Source organism: Stegostoma tigrinum, chromosome 13, assembly GCF_030684315.1.
Source record: "Stegostoma tigrinum isolate sSteTig4 chromosome 13, sSteTig4.hap1, whole genome shotgun sequence".
Taxonomy (NCBI): Eukaryota; Metazoa; Chordata; class Chondrichthyes; order Orectolobiformes; family Stegostomatidae; genus Stegostoma; species Stegostoma tigrinum.
In genome coordinates, this window is record NC_081366.1 from 75,875,410 (window position 1) to 75,896,128 (window position 20,719).

The following is a 20,719-nucleotide window of genomic DNA, read 5'->3' on the forward strand; positions in this document are numbered from 1 at the left end:
AAGCATGTTCCTGGAGATCATGGCTGCCCATCTGATATATTAACATACACATTCACTCTATACATCACAAAGCTCAGAGGGATTTTATCCATCAAATTAGTTCCAGACTTCATACTCACCTAATCTCCCACATCATAACCTAGTTAATCGTATAACACTTACTCTATTTTACTCTACTCGCTCCTCATTAATCCAGTCAGTAACCAAACTGACCCCGCTTAATCTTGAGATCTGCTCAAAGCTAACAGACGGGAATTTCACAGTCATCCTTGGCTGAATCAAAATGAGAGCATAAAACTCAATATGCCTGCATCCAACAGAGGGCGGTTCATGTGTGGAATGAACTTTCCGAAAATGTGGATGCAGATACAGTTACAATGTTTAAGAGACATTTGGATAAGTACGTGAGTGGGAAGGTTTGGAGGGATATGGGCCAAACACAGGCAGGTGGGACGGCTTTAGTTTGGGAACACGGTCAGCACGGACTGATTGGACAGAAGGGTCATAGAACATGGAAACAGACCCTATGTTTTCAACTGAAGTTGATTATTTTTTCAGGGAGGGTCACTGGACCTGAAACATTGATTCCGATTTCTCTTCACAGAGGCTGCCAAACCTACTGAGTTTTTCCAGTGATTTCTTTTTTTGCTTTTGAATATTTTTAAGTTCACAAACATCTGTTGAAGCTGGTTTGTCCTGACCTTTACTTGCACGGCTCTCTGTCCCTATTTGCCCTTGTGGAGATGTGTTTTTGAGCCACTGCAGTCCCTTTCATTTTGATAACTCTCTCTGCTGCTAAGGAGGAAGCTCACAGATCTGGAGTCAACTTCTACCTCATCGTCAAACTTTTAACGTTAGGCTCAGCAACTCTAAAGAATTCTCCAGGAGGACTGGAGAACCAATGGCAGACTAATACCTGGGAGAAATTAATAAAAAGACTTTAGAAAAGTGTTTTTCATTCTCTTTGGGCAATTTTATTTGTTGTAAAATCACTGGGGGTGGGCTGGATGGTCAATAAGTTGCTGATAAGTGATGAAGTCCATTTCCTCTCCAACTGGCACAGCTCAGCTTGACCAATGTCAGGGACACAAGGCAGAGTTATATCATGAAACTTCTGGGAACATGTCCAACTAAATGGGCAACTCTACTGCACTTGCTGTCTTACTCAGAATACACTGCTGATACAAAGGACGACATGGCACTCGACTATTCCCCATCTGAATTAAAGACAGTAGTTAATTCACCAGAGGGTCAGTTTAGATGTTGAACATGTTCCAGTCCAGTTAGTCTATTTTCAAAATGCCAATCCTACCAGCTCCCCATTACAACAGGGCTGTTTAATCTGACTTTAGCTTTGCTTAAATCATCGAGATGCATTTGACATCAAAGCGATGTGCAACAGGATATGGCACTAAAGACATCTAATAAAGCTGAAAACATCAGAGCTCAAGATAAACCTTTTGGTGGGTGAAATCATATTAGTCTCAGGATAATTGAGGACGTTGAGAAGGCATCTATTCCGACCTCGGTCTTCCCTGCGATTCTTCTGTGTAGGAGCCCAAGCCTAACCATTTTCAGTTGTCTTATCAATTATCTTCCTTCGGTCACAAGTTTATGAATGGAGCAACCCGCTTAGGGACTCTGTAGTGATCAGCTCCATTCATAAACTTCACCAATAAGCAAGCTGGTGCGGGCTGCTCACAGCAATCTAACTATCATGCGTGGGCTGAGAACTTCCACCTCACCTAAAAAGTAAGTCTCGGCTTTGTGAGGCATCCTTGCCTCCCAGCGAGAAAGTTTGAATTCTGCCAACGACTTGAGTACTGCCCTGAGCCAATGATAGTTTGGTGAGAAGATGCATCTCTCAAGTGTCCCACTAAAGAGAGATGGAATGGGGCTGCATGCATGGGTAGAAACTAATCTCCCAACTCTTAAAAGAAGGAACAGGGAAGCTGTCCTGGTTAATATTTATCCCTCAGTCTTCACCATTAAGACAAATTATTTGGGACCAAATTGCTGCAGATGCTGGAATCTGTACTGAAAACAGATTTTAAAAAAGACGCTGGAGATCACTACAGGTCAGACAGCATCCAGCGAGAGACAGCAAACTAACACTGAGTCTAGGTGAGCCTCTAGACTCAAATCATCAGCTTGTTCTCTCTCTATGGAGGGTGCCTGGCCCACTGATTTCCAGCATCTTTTTGTTTTCAAGGCAAATTAGTCACTTGTTTCACTGCTGTTAGGATTCTTTGCTGTGCACAATTGACCCCAGTGTCTTCATGCAACAATGATACAATTCCAGAGTATTTAATGAACTGAGGCGTTCAGAGGTGTCTGGAGTGCACAAAAGACTGCGCATAGCTGCAATGGCATTCTCTCTCTCTCTCTCTCTCTTCACTTTCAGCGGTGACTATCTCCCACAAGAGGAGACACAACCAGCTCAATGACTTTCTCTCCAGTATCAAGTGCATCGACATGAATTACACCTAAAAACATTGCTGACCAGAAATTTAACTGGACCACATTTACCAGAAACATGGCTTCAAGACACACAAAGGAAAAGGTGCATCAACCACAAAGAACATCTGTTCCCTCAAATCCTTTCCACCACTTAATAGTCTCAAGACAGCCACATCTATATTCAATCTCAGCAGCAAATACAAAGTTGAGATGTCACCATTGTTTCTGAACTCAATCAATACCCATCACCCGCACAACACTGTCAGTAGCATGCGTACCTCCCAGCCCCAACAATGACAATAACCTGGCAAACATTGATTGCAGAGTATCCCGACTGGGACATGTACCAAGAAAATTCTAAAGTACCATCATGGGATCACCATCAGCACAATGACTGCTGCAGTTCAGGTCTCGTCACTTCAACCAGTAGCTACAGGCATGCAATAAATTAAGTCTAATGGGTGCCTGCCTCATCCCGAAAACAAAAAGACAGACGGTTTTGGAATCAGGGAGGGCTGAATAACCTGCAAGTGGAAGCTTTTCTTCTGAGCACCAGTGGCATGGGACAGGCTCATCAACATTACTATTTATAGAGTCATCGAGGTGTACAGCATGGAAAGACCTCCTTGTGTCCAACTTGTCCATTCTGACCAGATCGCCTAAATTAATCTAGTCTCATTTGCCAGCGTGTAGCCCATATCCCTCTAACCCTTCCTATTCATATACCCATGCAGATACCTTTTAAATGTTTCCACCACATTCTGTGGCAGCTCATTCTATATGCGCGCCACCTGTGTGAAAAGCTGCCCTTTAGGTCCCTTTTAAATCTTTCCCCTTTCACCTTAAAACCCATGCCGTCCAGTTTTGGACTCCCCCATCCTGGGGAAACGATCTTGGCTATTCACCCTATCCATGTCCCTCATGACTTTACAAACCTCTACAAGGTCACCCTTTAGTCTCTGACACTCCAGGAAAAACAGCCCCAGCCAGTTCAGCCTCTCCCTGTAGCTCAAACCCTCCGACCCTGGCAACATCCCTGTAAATCTTTTCTGCACCCTTCCAAGTTTCACAACATCCTTCCTATAGCAGGGAGACCAGATCGAATGCAGTACCCCAAAAGTGACCTAAACTATTTTCTATAAGTGTTATAAATAGTTAAGCTCTCATGACACATGTAGGCGATGCAGCTGGGATCCATTAGCAGTCCAAGAACAAAAAAAAATGCATCAACACTGAAGCCCAGTCAGATTTCTTCCTCAGGCAACAAGAGTCAAAGAGGGCAGCATTTCTTTCAGACTTCCCAAAACTAGGAAAATAAAAGCATTTTACAAAAACTGATTGATGCACAGCATTCCTGTTGATGCATCGGTGATATCTGCAATATTTCTAAACATGAACTACTTCCTGTTGAGTAATGGATGCATGTGAAACTGGGAACAAGCACTGCCCTTCCCTCCCTTACCATGCAAGCTCGAGGTATGGCTGCAGGTGATGGCTGGGCTCAAAATAAGAGGTGGTCATGCTTAAACACTAAACTTGCTATGTTAGCACAACTGTGGAGATAAACACTTCTCAAAAGCCACATGAGCACAAGACATATACAATATAACTGAACTCAAGGCCTGTACTCTCTAGTGTTAGAAGAGTCAGAGGCGACTTAATCGAAACATGGACTATTCTGATAGAACTTGACCCACTGAATGGGAAAAGGATGCTTCTTCTCGGTGGAGAATCTTGAACTAGGATCACGGTTTTAAAAAAACACAACAGGGTGCCCCTTTAAGAAAGGGACGAGGTGAAAGATTTCCTGAGCATTGTCTCTTTGGAATTCCCTTCCTCAAAAGGGGCAACAAGTGCAGAACACTGAAACATTTTTAAGCCAGGGATAGATTCCCGATGGTAAAGGGAGTGAAAGATCATCGGGGTATGCAGGAACGTACAATGGAGAACAGCCACGATCATGCTGAACAGCAGAGCAGGTTCAAAGGGCCGATTGGCCTACTGTTGATTTTGTTCCTATGATTCTGCCACCTGGCCACTGGAGTTGTCCCCAGCACGCTGACGGATCACGCGAAACAGGGATTGGTCATGCCTTCTTCAATTCACCATCCATCTACTATAGCAACACCCTCAGGTGATGCTGAGAGGCACTGCCAGAGCTTCTTATCAAAATCCTGCCAAAGCACGAGACTTGCATTTTAGGATGGGGAGATGGCCAGTATCTGCAACACTAAATGACAAGCTGAGGAGCTCAGCAGAGGATTCACGGGTGGAATGGGGGTGTTGTTCACACCCATGTCCTTAGGCAGACACCAGCTCCAGGCATCACCTAGGCCCAAAGGAAGACATGTGAAATTCAATTTTGCTCTTTCATTTCAAGGATTCTGGAACATAGTTTGTACAGAAATATGATGACCGTCAGGTCAGGATTATCCCCCTGATTACACCAAGAGTAGCTCAAGCTGCAGAGACCAATGGCAGCCCAATCTAGCCTGACATGGGCTCCCCTGGATCAGTTCTTGGCTTCGCTACTTCAAAGATTTACCCAAACATCCCCCTCAACTTCTTGCGTTTGCTCTCAACATCCAGCAGTTGGTTGAAAACCTATTTGTGACACAGCAGCCAAAGAGCTTCCTGCATGGTGGCAACAGGGCCAGTCAGAATAAATGCTCCTCAACCTCCAGTCAGAGGTTATCCCCTCTAATGCTGTCCTCCTCACCAATTACAGTATCTGCCCCACAGGATCAATAAGGAAGGACTGAACCAGTGAGTGAAGTAGCAGTTCCTCAGACTCTGTCTGTCCCCACAAATTGCTCTGCCAATCACAACTCCATAGGCCAGTCTCTGACTGACAGCATCGTTGCAGTTTCTCTTCTGGGCTCCAAACCTTCGTTAGCTCTCATGGTTTGACTGCTTCTGCTTAAAAAAAGCAGAAGCTTTTTGAGACGTTAATGCCCAGGATGCTGTTGAAGGAATCTTCAACTGTTTGAATGATGCTCCTGCCCACATAGAGCGAGAAAAGGAATGCTTGACAATTGGAGTGCCTAATGCCATTCACAACTTCTCAGGCACTGAAGCAGCCCCTTACCAACTAACTTGCATGTTTTGGACAGAATCCAGGCTTGGGCTGATAAGAGTCGATAATATTTGAGCCAGACAATCACCATCGCAAACAAGACAAAAATCTAACCAATTCTCGACATTCGATTTCATCACCGTTGCAGGATTCCTCACCAACACCATGGTGTCATCACTGATCAGAAACTAAACGGGACCAGCCATACAGATACACAGCAACAAGGGAAGATTAGGTGGTGGGAATCCTTTGGCAAGCAGTTCACCTTCTGACTCCCCAGAGTCTTTCCACTATCTGTGAGGCACAAGTTAAGAATGTGTGATGGAACACACTCCATTATATGAACGAGTGCCACTCCAAGAACACTCAGGAATCTCTAACACCATTCAGGACTAAGCAACCCACTTGATATTCATCATCCTAAGCTTTCACTCTCTCCTCCCGACAGTGGCAGCCTTCACAAGATGCTTTCCATCTTTCATCAGCAGTTCAACATATCCCCTTCAACAGCATCTTCCAAACCTATAACCTCATCCACGTATAAAGGACAAGGGCAGCAAGTGTGTGAGATCACCACCAAAAACTTCCCTGCAAGTCAAGCGCAATCTGACTTTAAAACTATATCAGCATTCCGTGTAGACACTATGTACCTGGAAATCCTTGGGATATTGAAAATGCCCGCAGTTATTTCACCTTGGTGCCTTAAATGAGGGATGGTTCAGCACGTGGTTTGAATTAAATGTGAACCCCTGACCCGAGGCTGCAAGGAGGGAGTGTTGCCACCGTTTGCATCCTAAGCTTCCTTACACATCGTTTATGCAAACTCACTCTAGAATAATTTCTATAGTTAGAAAATTTGATATGTGCGCGCAGTGGAGTGGGTTCCACGATTATTCACAAGGGAAAATTCACAAATGAATACAACCCAATTCAACTGAGCGTTTGGAAGATCAAAACTGTTTTGATTTGCTTTCAGTTATGCCTGAATATGAATCACTGACTCCCCGCACACCAGGGTTCAGAACTTAAGCACACTAGCTAGTTAGTGTCAACAGGCGTGGGGGAATCCTAACATGTGAGCCCTGTTAAACCAAAACAAAATTCAGTGGAGATGAGAGCTGTGTAATATGAACGAGCAAATGTAATTTCAAATATGACTTCACAGGCTATCCTTTTCAACCTCCTACCTTCGCAAATTCGATCAAGGCGTGCTCGCTTCACTTTGTGTTTGTCCATTACAGGCACAGACATGACGGTTAGGGATCAAGGATCAGCACACTGACGACTGACGGTGGATTATTTTGTTCACCACTGCAAAAACTGGAGGCATCAGACAAAGGTTCACAGGTTTCAATATTTCCAAAAGTTCGTGTTCACCTGTTTTTGAAAGTAAAAGGACAAAAATTTAAATAATTTCCAGCTACTACGGATAGGATTTTCCTTTCCCTTAATTAACACATGATTCTAACCTGCAGATAAGACATAAGCGTATAAAGATGACAATCCTCGTCATCATATTACACCATTCACTTATCACCCCGTACGGATTTGAATCCCAAATCATATGCATTGGCAAGTCACACACAAATTAACTGGATGCCTTTTTCTATTTCCAGTACAACTTCCCAAGTAAACACCCAGCTTCCTGGTCACTAACTTGCATGCACAGGGCAACCTGAGGCAATTCCAGACAGTATGACTAAACCACACATAGATCTGAAATTTATCACCAAGATATTCTCTTCCAGCTATCCTTTCATCTTCCATAAGCCTAAGTTATTGAAAACTTTGCTGCCTGTATTCTAGCTCTTACCAACTCCCTTTCATCCACCCATTCCATACTGTGAACTGGAGAGAGCTCGGAAAAGCTTGGCCAGGATGTTGTTGGGAATCGAGGGTTTGCGATGTAAAAGTAGACCGGAAAGACTGGGACTTTTTCCACTGGAACAAAGGAGGTTGACAGGTAATCTTATTGAGGCATTATAAAATCATGGAGGGGCATAGATAACGTGAATGACAAGGATCTTTTCCTTAGGGTGGGGGGCTTCTAAACTTGAGGGCATATTTTTAAAGAGAGAGAAGAAAAATTTAAGGAGGGTATGAAGGGCAATCTTTTTTATTTTACACAAAGGATAGGTTGTAGGTAGAATGAACTTCCTGAAGAAATGGTGGATGCAGATACACTTACAACATTTAGAAGACATTTGGACTAGTTAATGAATAGGAAAGGTTTGGAGGGATATGGGCTAAACACAAGCAGGTGGGACTAGTCTAATTTGGAAAGATGGTTGACGCAGACTAGTTAGTCCCGAAGGTCTGTTTCCATTCTTTCTAACTCTATAGCTCTAAAATGCCTTTATTTCAAAATATCCATCCTCGTGCTCAAATCAACCCCGGACTGAACCGCTGACACCTCTGCATGTACTACTCGCTCTGTAACCTTAAGGTCTAGGTATGAAGAACCATAAGATTTCCTTCCTAAACCTCTCCACTTTCTTCAAAATGTTCCTCGACACCTTCTTGGTCAGCTGTTAAAAGACTCCCTTACTTAGCTTTCTGTCTGATAATGTTTCCTGAAACACCCTGGAGATCTTTTACGACCAATAAGTGCAAATAATGGTCAGTGTTGCATAAAACGTAGAAATCTAAGCTGCTTACTTCTATATATACCTACAGCTGAAACACTGATCCATACTTTTGGCAATTCCAAACTTGACTGTTCCAATGCTTTTTTCATTCTGTGAACTTGAAAATAACCAAACCCTATGCACCCATTACCAATCTCACGCCAAGTTCACTCACCCTTAACCATTTTCTTGCTGACCTATATTCACGCTCAGCTTAATCCCTTGAATTTAGAATGTACACCTTCATGTTTAAATCTCTTTAGCCTCTCTTAATCGCTATCTTGCTCTGAAAGTCTGGTCTCTCATGCACCTCTTCATTGTGTCCTGTAATTGGCAGCTATACTGTACTTGTAGACCCCTGTGCTCTGGAATTTCCTCTCAAATGGATTATCTCAGTCTTACCCCTCAAGATGGTCTTGCAATCCAACTCCTTACCCCTCATTGTCCCTCTCTGAGGTTGGTTTCTGTCTGATTACCTCTCATGGCTAAGGGCCTTGTGTAGTTTACAAATATTTTAGACAATCACATAAAAGTAGTCAAGGTTATAAATTGTGGGCCAAGTAAAAGGGGAGGCGACGGCCTAGCAGTATTATCACTGGACTGTTAGTCCAGAGACCCAGTCAATGTTCTGGGGACCTGGGTTTGAATCCCACCACAACAGATGATGGCACTTGAATTCAATAAGTGAATCTAATGATGACATTAGTCCATTGTCAATGGTCAGGAAAACCCCATCTGGTTCACTATGCCATTTAAGGAAGGAAACTGCCATCCTTACCTGGTGTGGCCTACATGTGACTCCTGACCCACAGCAATGTGCCCTCTGGACAATAATTACTATCAAACGACGTCCTCCGTGATCACATTATCACGTGACGCCTCATCCTGTGAATAAGTAAGCTAAACTTCACCCACCCTTGACTACGCACAAGTAAGCAGACCATCCAGTATCAGCTAACTCCGCGCACATGGGAGATGGAATCTAGCCTGGTCTATCGGAACAAGATGATACAATTATAGGGGGTGGGACCACATCCCATTACTGGTACACCACATAGAAACATTAATCTTGCCCTTGCCAGAGATTCGCGAACACATTCAGCTTCCTGTATCAACCATGACCAGTTTGATCAAGACCAGCCAATTTAGCAGAAAACAGGGCTGTAAACAACAACCTTTTTAAACAAATTCAAATTCTAACAATCCTTACAACAGCATCTGTACCTTCCACAAGTCCAAAAACAGTTGAGAATCCATTCTGCAATTAACCCTGCATAGCGTCATGAAACATGAATTATCTGTAGATTACTAGAAATGCCCACATCACGTACAATTCGAGGGGAAGCAAAAGGGGAAATGATTAGGCGTGAAACTGCACTAAAACATTCAAGCATTCTGGTGAAATGAGCATCAGACACACATTCGGCAAGTGTGGCTCAATTGAATCTAGACCCACGTGCAGCAAGAGGAACCCATTTAAAAAAAAACAAAAGACCACATGAAGTCTGTATCTCAAAATAACCAGAAAGACAGAAACTTGGGATCAGGGAAATATTTCTTAACAGACCAATGGAATAAGCACAGAGATGCAGTTTTTAACCTACACAGAAGAATTTTGACAGGTATGAAACATTTACTGCGTACAAGGAGTGCACATATTCACATATTCAGAATGAAGAAAATGTTCGTACCCAAAACATCAACCCTGTAACACTTCCATACAACAAGATAACCATTACTGGCTCCTGACAAAATATTGTCAGGAGCACAGAACACTCAAACAGATAATGATTCAATACAGCTAATTACCCAGAAACATCTAAGGCCGTTTCTGGAGTTCTGTGCATCATTCTGGTAACCCTGTTATAGGAAGGATGTTATTAAATCAGAAAGGGTTCAGAAAAGATTTACTAGGATTGCTTCCAGGAATGGACAACTTGTGTTGAATAGGCTGGGACGTTCTTTCCGCTGGAGGGGTTGTGGTTGAGGAGTGATCTTATGGAGGTTCATAAAATCATGAGGGGTATAGATAAGGTGAATAGCAAGGGTCTTTTTCCCTAGAATTGGACATTTCAAAAGTAGGGGACATATTTTTAGTATAAGAAACAAAAGTTTAAAAAAGGACACAAAGGGCAACTTTTGATTTTACACACAGAGGAAGTGATGGATGCAACCGGATAAGTACATTACTAGGAAAGGTTTGGAGAGATAACGGGCCAAACATAGGCAGTGGAATTAGTTTAGTTCTGGAACCCGGCCGGCATGAAGGATCTGTTTTCATGCTATATGACTCTATGGCATCCACAAACTTCCGACTCATATCAGTTGAGCATTACAATTCCCATGTCCCCAGGGTAGTACAAACGCCTGTTTCTGAACACAGCTCAACCATAATAAAACACTCACCCCACTCAATTTACAAGAAAGTTGGGTAGGTTTGGTACAAAATATTCCTGCTATAAAACTCAGACATTTAATCTTTCAAAGCAGGGGGCTTAATTATGCAGATATTCAGTCAAAACCGAGAGCTTACTAGGAGGGGAATTGCTCTATTCTATTAGCTGTATGTGCTTCATGGGATCCTGTTCACCGATCCCAAACATTTTCCGTGGAAACTACAAACCAACAGCTTTTATTATGATTATATACCAACTCTAACTCAATCTAATTTGCACCTTTTGTGGACAATCCCCGAGGTCATTTCCACCACTCACGTTTCTGTTTTAAATAATTGGATCCTTGGAAGTGAGCATTGTTGGCATGTTGCCAATGCATTACTCAATCCCTAGATATCCTTGAGATGGTGCTATTGAGCCATGTTTTTGCAGTACAAGATTAAGATCATCCCACATTGCTAGTTGGCAAGTCCTTCTGATATTCTGATGAAGAGACACTGGACAAGAAACGTTATCTCTGTTTTCTTCACACAGTTGCTGCCAGGCTTGCTTAATTGTGACATTAATTTTATGTTTGTTTCTGGTCTCCAACATCCACATCTCTTTATTGTAAATAAAAATTCAAGTCAGGATGGCACACAACTTGGAGGGGAATCGAGAGGTGATAGCACTCCTTCTAGACCCAAACACTTAAACGAACTGCAGGAATTGCTCCTTGAAAGATCAGGGGGGGGGATGTCAAGTGCACATGACACAAATCTACCCCTTCAGGAAGTCTCCTGGAAATCAGCATTTAGACTATAGTGAGATGCTGGATTTTGGAAAGGCAAATCAGGGCAGGACTTACACGCTTAACGGTCAGGTCCTGGGGAAGGCGGCACGGTGGCTCAGTGGTTAGCACTGCAGCCTCACAGGGCCCTGGGTTTGATTCCAGCCTCGGGTAACTGTCTGTGCAGAATTTGCACATTCTCCCCGTGTCTGCGTGGGTTTCCTCCGGGTGCTCCGGTTTCCTGCCACAGCCCAAAGGTGTGCAGGCTTGGTGGATTGGCGATACTAAATTTGCCCGTAGTGTTCAGGGGTGTAAGGGTTAAAGGGGGGGTGAGTCTGGGTGGGTGCTCCACGGGGCGGTGTGGACTTGTTGGGCCGAAGGGCCTGTTTCCACACTGTAGGGAATCTAAAAAAAAATACATGCACCTTGGAGTGCAAGTTGATAGTTCCTTGAAAGTGGAGTCACAGGCAGGCAGTATAGTGAAGGAGGTATTTTGGACACGTGCATTGAGTGTAGGAGTTCAGTGGTCATGGACATTGGTTAGGGCCACTGTTGGAATAGTGCACGCAATTCTGGTCTCCCTGCCATAGGAAAGTGAAACTTGAAAGGGTTCAGAAAAGATTTACAAGGATGTTGCCAGGGTTGGAGGGTTTGAGCACAGGGAGAGGCTGAATAGGCTGGGGCTATTTTCCCTGGAGCGGAGGCGGCAAAGGGGTGACCTTATAAAAGTTGATAAAATTAGGAGGAGTATGGATAGAATAAATAGTCAAAGTCTTTCCCCTGGGGTGGGGAGTCCAAAACTAGAGGACATAGTTTTAAAGGGAGAGGGAAAAGATTTAAAATAATTCTAAGGAGCAACATTTTCACACAGAGGAAAGATAGTGCCTGTATGGAATGAGCTGCCAGAAGTAAAGGAGGCTGATACAATTACAACCTTTAAAAAGCATCTGGACAGGTCCACGAAGAAGGGTTTCGAAAGATATGGGCCAAATTCTGGCAAGTAGGACTAGATTTCTTTTGGATATCTGATCAGCATGGACGTGTTGGACTGAAGGTTCTGTTTCTGCGCTGTACACCTCTATGACTCCATAACTTCTACATCATTAGTGCCAAGCCACAGTGCAGTAGTAGAAATGTAAACACCAACATCAAACAAAATTCTGAAAGTAGCTCACTGTCAAGGTGCAAGTGAAAACGAAGTCAGGCTTTGCATTGCTGCAGTTGTACCAGTTTAAAAATGCATGAGGGAGTATTTTCAATTCAAATCACAATCGTAGGAACTGGGTTGGTTTTATGTATATAAAATAACACGGTATGAACTCCAGACCAAAAAAAAAACTAGCCTGCACGATCCAAAGTAGCTGCAACAATTTTCTGATCCTACCTAAGCTGGGCCTTGGGTGGTAGAGATTAGTGGCAACGCGGCTAGACTGGAACACTACATACAGGCACGGATTGCAGTGGCTTTGCGCTTCATTACTCTTCTTGCCTAAACAAACAGGGGAAAGCCCCTGTGCTTGCTGCACTTATTCGTTACCTTAGGTCCTTCCCTTTCACAAAAAAAGTGCTCCAGCTTCTGAAACCATGCTGCTTCCTGTTGGTTCCCACAGCGAGGCTGATCCTACCGGAAATACAAAGAAAGGAGGAGAAAAAGGAGGCAGATGAGATGAGAACTAAATAAATGAAGAGAAGGAGTGTTAGCTACCACTAAACGTGTAGTGAGTCAAACACAGAGAGAGCACATTGCTCAGTGCCGGCTTTTACCGTCCCATTTGATACACCGCGTTCTATAATACTCACACTCGCTACAATGTTGCCGCTCCGCACATCCGAGAAGCCCGACGCGTGACCACCACGCACCCCAGCTCCGCCTCCCGCCGCGCCCCTGCGTCATCGCGCACCGCCGGACACGCCCCTTCAGTTGCCGCACGCCGCAGCGCCCCGCGCGCTCACCTCCCCGGGCCGCGCCTCCTACCGCCGCAACCCCTCAACGCGCATCGCAGGCCCCGCCCACCTACCGCCGCCACCGAAACGTCGCCGCGAACCGTCACCCCGTCCACCGCCTCCAACCGTCACCACCGCGTCAACCGCGCACCCTTGGCCCCGCCTCTTTGCGTGGAGACGTCGAACCGCAACGATCGTGACCGCCGCGCGGTCGGGCGGAAAATTAAACGGAAAACCGTTATTTTCTTTGCTTGGGTCGCCATGCACCCGACCGCCGACATCTTTATCTCATATCGAGTTAATGGGGAGGAGTCGTTGATAACTGGAGACTCGCCCTTCAATTCCCTCAAACATGGAGATTTTTGAAGTGTTGCTCTTTATGTTTAATTCGTGATGAGGGCTGCATTTATTGCCCATTCCTAATTACCCAGAGGGCAGTTCAGAGTCAACCACATTGCTGTGGGTCTGGAGTCACATGTAGGCCAGATTGGAAAAGGATGGCAGATCGTTTTACAACAATTGATTCATGGTCATCATTAAACACTTAATTGTGGATATTTTATTGAATTCAAATTCCACCATCTGTCGTGACAGGATTCAAACCCAGGACCCCAGAATACTGCCCAAGTCCCTGGATTAACAGTCCAGCGATGATACACTAGGCCGTCACCTCTTTTACAACCTCCATCCTAACAGGGACTGATGCTCTGTGATCCCTCCAGTCGCATACATGATCTGCCAACCTGTTGGAACATTTCAGAATCTGGGGAAAATCAGCGACTTTAAACGAATGCACACCTCCAGACCTTTTACAGCCATTGGATGCAATCCGTCGGTCCCTGGAGACTTCTCGATCTTCACTTCCACACGAAGACCTTTCTCAGTAACCAGTGATAATGGGAACTGCAGATGCTGGAGAATTCCAAGATAATAAAATGTGAGGCTGGATGAACACAGCAGGCCAAGCAGCATCTCGGGAGCACAAAAGCTGACGTTTCGGGCCTAGACCCTTCATCAGAGAGGGGGATGGGGAGAGGGAACTGGAATAAATAGGGAGGGAGGGGGAGGCGGACCGAAGATGGAGAGTAAAGAAGATAGGTGGAGAGGGTGTAGGTGGGGAGGTAGGGAGGGGATAGGTCAGTCCAGGGAAGACGGACAGGTCAAGGAGGTGGGATGAGGTTAGTAGGTAGCTGGGGGTGCGGCTTGGGGTGGGAGGAAGGGATGGGTGAGAGGAAGAACCGGTTAGGGAGGCAGAGACAGGTTGGACTGGTTTTGGGATGCAGTGGGTGGGGGGGAAGAGCTGGGCTGGTTGTGTGGTGCAGTGGGGGGAGGGGATGCACTGGGCTGGTTTAGGGATGCAGTAGGGGAAGGGGAGATTATGAAACTGGTGAAGTCCACATTGATACCATATGGCTGCAGGGTTCCCAGGCGGAATATGAGTTGCTGTTCCTGCAACCTTCGGGTGGCATCATTGTGGCAGTGCAGGAGGCCCATGATGGACATGTCATCAAGAGAATGGGAGGGGGAGTGGAAATGGTTTGCGACTGGGAGGTGCAGTTGTTTGTTGCGAACTGAGCGGAGGTGTTCTGCAAAGCGGTCCCCAAGCCTCCGCTTGGTTTCCCCTATGTAGAGGAAGCCGCACCGGGTACAGTGGATGCAGTATACCACATTGGCAGATGTGCAGGTGAACCTCTGCTTAATGTGGAATGTCATCTTGGGGCCTGGGATGGGGGTGAGGGAGGAGGTGTGGGGACAAGTGTAGCATTTCCTGCGGTTGCAGGGGAAGGTGCCGGGTGTGGTGGGGTTGGAGGGCAGTGTGGAGCGAACAAGGGAGTCACGGAGAGAGTGGTCTCTCCGGAAAGCAGACAGGGGAGGGGATGGAAAAATGTCTTGGGTGGTGGGGTCGGATTGTAAATGGCGGAAGTGTCGGAGGATAATGCGTTGTATCCGGAGGTTGGTAGGGTGGTGTGTGAGAACGAGGGGGATCCTCTTGGGGCGGTTGTGGCGGGGGCGGGGTGTGAGGGATGTGTCGCGGGAAATGCGGGAGACGCGGTCAAGTGCGTTCTCAATCACCGTGGGGGGAAAGTTGCGGTCCTGAAAGAACTTGGACATCTGGGATGTGCGGGAGTGGAATGTCTTATCGTGGGAGCAGATGCGGCGGAGGCGGAGGAATTGGGAATAGGGGATGGAATGTTTGCAGGAGGGTGGGTGGGAGGAGGTGTATTCTAGGTAGCTGTGGGAGTCGGTGGGCTTGAAATGGACATCAGTTACAAGCTGGTTGCCTGAGATGGAGACTGAGAGGTCCAGGAAGGTGAGGGATGTGCTGGAGATGGCCCAGGTGAACTGAAGGTTGGGGTGGAAGGTGTTGGTGAAGTGGATGAATTGTTCGAGCTCCTCTGGGGAGCAAGAGGCGGCGCCGATACAGTCATCAATGTACCGGAGGAAGAGGTGGGGTTTGGGGCCTGTGTAGGTGCGGAAGAGGGACTGTTCCACGTAACCTACAAAGAGGCAGGCATAGCTTGGGTCCATGCATGTACCCATGGCCACCCCCTTTGTCTGTAGGAAGTGGGAGGAGTCAAAAGAGAAGTTGTTGAGTGTGAGGACGAGTTCAGCTAGGCGGATGAGAGTGTCGGTGGAGGGGGCCTGGTCGGGCCTGCGGGACAGGAAGAAGCGGAGGGCCTTGAGGCCATCTCCATGCGGAATGCAGGTGTACAGGGACTGGACGTCCATGGTGAATATGAGGTGTTGGGGGCCAGGGAATTGGAAGTCCTGGAGGAGGTGGAGGGCGTGGGTGGTGTCACGGACATAGGTGGGGAGTTCCTGGACCAAAGGGGAGAAAATGGAGTCCAGATAGGTGGAGATGAGTTCGGTGGGGCAGGAGCAGGCTGAGACGATGGGTCGACCAGGGCAGGCAGGTTTGTGGATTTTGGGAAGGAGATAGAAACGGGCCGTGCGGGGTTGGGGAACAATGAGGTTGGAGGCTGTGGGTGGGAGGTCCCCTGAGGTGATGAGGTCATGAATGGTGTTGGAGATGATGGTTTGGTGCTCGGGTGTGGGGTCATGATCGAGGAGGCGGTAGGAGGTGGTGTCGGAGAGTTGGCGTCTGGCCTCGGCGATGTAGAGGTCAGTGTGCCATACTACCACTGCGCCACCCTTGTCTGCGGGTTTGATGGTGAGGTTGGGGTTGGAGCGGAGGGAGCGGAGGGCTGCCCGTTCTGCGGGGGAGAGGTTGGAGTGGGTGAGAGGGGTGGAGAGGTTAGTAACCAGACCCTGTTTGTCCTCCTTCCCTTGCACCTCTCAAATTGTAATTACGTTTGGGTTGTTATTTGTGTTATCCACAGTTCCTCTCACCTGTATTCTTCGAATTTATTCCTAAAATTTTGCACCTAGATACCTTTTGTATGTAAGGTGGCGCGAAGGTCTATAATGCTGGACGTTTTATTTCTTTATTCTTCTAATTTATTCCTAAGAACCTGGCACTGTAAGTGGCAACTTGGTAAATATGACAATAGACCTAATTATAATTCTTGTCCTACAAATATTCCCTTTTCAATGCCTCAATTTAACCTGTTCTGAGTATATTGTTGGGGAGTGCCTTCCAGCTCCTAACTGTGTTCTCCAAGTTAAACAGTTTTGTTTCATTGCACTATTTAGAAAGCTAAAGATACTATCTGCATTATTTACTGCTTTCGTAATCTATCCTCCTACTTCCCTGGTTTACGCACAAATACAGGTCCATCTTTTGCTGTACTCTTTTTAGATTTAGGCCCTTTATCTGTCTTGATCTGTATTTCCTTCAAAATATATCACTTCCCAATTTCCTGCATTAACTTTCATCTGCTTCCTGTTTACCCATCTATGTCCCTTTGAAGATCTGTGTTATCCACATGTTCACAATGCTTCCAAGTTTTACATTGTTGCAAGTTTTAAAATTGTGGGAAAGCCCAGCAGATCTGGCAGCATCTGTGAAGAAAAATTCAGAGTAAACGCTTCGGGTCACACAGAACACAGAATGTAGAACAGCACAGTACAGGCCATTCGGCCCACTATGTTGTGCCGAACTTTTACCCTAATCCTAAGGTTTATCTGACCTCCACCCCTACCTTATACTATCAGCCATATGCCTATCTAATAGCCGCTTAAATACCCCTAACGAGGCCGACTCCACTACCGTCTCCGGCAATGCATTCATCGCCCCTACCACTGTCTGAGTGAAGAACCTACCTCTGACATCTCCCCGATATCTACCCCCACTCACTTTAAAACTATGCCCCCTCGTAATATCTACCTCCACCTTAGGGAAGAGTCTCTGGCTGTGTGACCCTTCATCAGAATGGAAGGAGCAGAACTTCTTCAGTGTGGGCATGCCTAGAAGGGATGTGGCAGTGGGTTAAATACTAAATAAAAACAGAAAGAACTGCGGATGCTGTAAATGAGGAACTGAAATAGAAGTTGCTGGAAAAGCTCAGCAGGTCTGGCGGCATCAGTGAAGAATATATCAGAGTTCATGTTTCGAGTCTGGTGACCCTTCCTCAGAATTTCATCATAGGTGCTGCCAGATCTGCTGAGCTTTTCCAGCAACTTCTGTTTTTGCTCCAGGTTAAACTGACTGGTCTGCGGTTGTTGGACATGATAATGGTATTTGGACTAGGATATAACACATCAATTTTCCAGTCATATGGCATTATCCCTGAGTGAGGAAGATCAGAACATTATGGCCAGTGCAGTCACAATTTCCATTCATTCTCTCAATATCCTTGTGTACTTCTCCAGTGGTCCTGGATGATCAATTTTAAGTGCAGACAGCCAAGCAAAGTCCCCGGATGTTGGATCACCTAAACTGTAGAAAATGAATTTGACACAACAGATTTAAATTATCCCTTTTTTTTTCCCCCATTCGTGGGATGTGGCATCGCTGGCTAGGCCAGCATTTATTGCCCATTCCTAATTGCCCAGAGGGCAGTTAAGAGTCAACCACATTGCTGTAGGTCTGCAATCACATGCAGACCAGACCAGGTAAGGATGGCACATTTCCTTCCCTACAGGATATTTGTGAACCAGCTGGGTTTTTCTGGACAATCAGCAACAGATTCATGGTCATCATTAGACTCTTATTTCTAGAATATTATTGAATTCAAATTTCATTATCTGCCATGGTGGGATTGGAACCCAGGTCCCCACAACGTTTCCTGGGTCTCTTAGTTAATGGTCTTGTAAGAATACCACCACGCCATAGCCTACCCTGATGACTTATGGTCATTGAATGTGGTCACGCATTGAGCATTTGAAAGGTGCCCCAATCTCACACATGTCACTGCATTATAAACTTAATGGTTTTACAGAATTACGTTTGAAATAAAACTTGTGGTCAATTCAAGAAACAATCACATCCACAAAGATGGAAAGATGTGACTTGGTCCTAAAGTCAACTCAAAAAAGCATGATGCAATTGAAAATAACAATCTCGATTAAAGTTGTATCACCAAAAGTGACTTCAACAAGATTGTTGATGTTCCAATTTGTGTTCTTGACTATTGCTGACAAAAGAGATTATTATGCTGGAGTTTTGTATCTTGCACTCATCAGAACAAACACATGCCAAATTTGCTAAAGCTGGCAGCAGCTGTTTTGAAACAAACTGTTTGTGGGTGCAGCTAATTATGGAGTTCAAGTCTTTGAGATTACAGCTGGGATGTTGCTTCTTGCTATATCCAATGCCTTCAGCAATTCCTTCATATCACGTGGATTGAATTGAATTGTCTAAAGACTAGCATCTTCAACGTTGGGTACCTTTGGAGGAAGATGAGTCAGATCATCCACTCGACACTTCTGGCTGAAGGTTGATTGTAAATTCTTCAGCCTCGTCTTACTGCAGTGATAGGCTGTGCTCCCCCATCAGTGAAGATGGGGACATTTGTTGAGCCTCATTATCATCCTCATTAGTTTAATTATCCATTCTATTCATGACTGAAGGGCAGCAGGGTATTGATCTGACTCATTGGTTACAGGGTCACTGTGTACATCACCTGCTTCTTCCACTGCTTAGCATGCATGTAGTTCAGAGTTTAGTTTTACCAGTTGAAATCTCATTCTCAGGTGTTGCAAGAGCTGTGCACAGCAAGGAGAAAGAACTTATGTTTTTTTAAAAAAGGATATTTTACAGGATGGCTGCATAATTTCACAGGAAAGAACTCAACACTGATGGTGAACTCTGCTTTTTGTTGCCATGGGTTCCTGCAATGCGCAGACAATCAAAAGCTGAAGATTTGTTCACAATTAACTGATCAGGTTGGAACTGGAAACATGTTACAGAGACACAGACACTGAGAGAGAGAGGGACATAGGGATACAGAGAGACAGGGAAAGAGAGAGAGATACAGAGATACATACAGGAGTGTGAGCAGTTGTGTGCCCCAGCAGAAGCTGCCCGCTCTCTGCAGTAAACTTAGAGAACATCAGTTACTTTTCCTACAACAGTTGTTGTGACCTGTGACTTTGAAATGATAAATCAGAGACAATTTCCAAGTGAACCAGTCCTTCTACACTTCATACAAATCAGTGAAAGCTTCCCGAGGAGGAGAAGTGAACCCTAAGGTCCTGGCTAGGCAAAGAAATATCATCTCAACTTCGGAATCAAGAAGCAAGTGAACTGAACTTTCCAGTTTTCCTTTCCCTCCACTAATAATCTATTTTTGGACAGTTGATAAGAGGATCAGAAGTGTTATTTAGTAATGTTAGGCACCAGTGGTTTGTATTGGTTTCCTTGTGACTATAATATGGTTGTTTATAATAAGTGATCATTTTTGTTTAGTTCTGAAACCTGGTCTCTGCTTTCTGCCAACCTTGAATTTGGATAATGTGCATACCTTAAAAATCTTTCGATAAGAGATCAGGAATAGCAGGGCTTGATTTATAGTGTGGTACACCAGTGCTGCTTCTTTGCCTTTATTAGTCAGTGCATTGAGTACAAGAGTTGGAAGGCCATGTTGCGCTGCACAGCACATTGGGTAGTCCACTTTTGTAATACTGTGTGCAGTTCTGGTCTCTGCCGTCGGAAGGATGTTGTGAAACTTGAAAAGATTTACAAGGTTTTGCCAGGGTTGGAGGCATTGATCTAGAGGGAGAGGCTGAATAGACTGGGGCTGTTTTCCCTGGAGCATCGGAGGCTGAGGGGTGACCTTTTAGAGGTTTATATAATCATGAGAGGCATGGATAGGGTGAATAGACAAGGTCTTTTCCCAGGGTGGGGGAGTCCAAAACTATAGGGCATAGGTGTAAGGTGAGAAGCAAAAGATTTAAAAGAGATCTAAGGAGCAACTTTTTCATATAGAAGACAGTGTGTGTGGTGGGGGCTGGTACAATTACACCATTTAAAAGGCAACTGGATGGGTACATGAACAGGAAGGGTTTAAAGGGATATGGGCCAAATGCTGGCAAATGAGATTAG

The 20,719-nt window shown here is 45.3% G+C and overlaps 1 protein-coding gene and 1 long non-coding RNA gene across 3 annotated transcripts in view; one reads left to right on the top strand and one right to left on the bottom strand.

Moving 5' to 3' along the window:
* Positions 1-13,241, bottom strand: part of LOC125458325 (C-terminal-binding protein 1-like) — an 80,693-nt gene extending 67,452 nt beyond the window's left edge. Inside the window, exons 1-3 of one of the 2 annotated variants that reach the window (XM_048543525.2) lie at positions 13,129-13,237; positions 12,866-12,949; positions 6,724-6,913 (exon numbers count right to left, since the gene is read on the bottom strand). In XM_048543525.2, the coding sequence (XP_048399482.1) occupies positions 6,724-6,787 (64 nt within the window). In that variant the 5' untranslated portion in view covers positions 6,788-6,913; positions 12,866-12,949; positions 13,129-13,237. Of the gene's footprint in view, positions 1-6,723; positions 6,914-12,865; positions 12,950-13,128 lie in introns of both variants that reach the window. The other variant, XM_048543526.2, reaches the window with a different exon arrangement.
* Positions 13,242-13,341: 100 nt separating this feature from the next.
* The window catches only part of LOC125458551 (uncharacterized), a 69,618-nt gene continuing 62,240 nt past the window's right edge, over positions 13,342-20,719 (top strand). The window contains exon 1 of the long non-coding RNA XR_009446628.1: positions 13,342-14,209. This is a non-coding gene — a long non-coding RNA (uncharacterized LOC125458551). The remainder of the gene's footprint in view (positions 14,210-20,719) is intronic.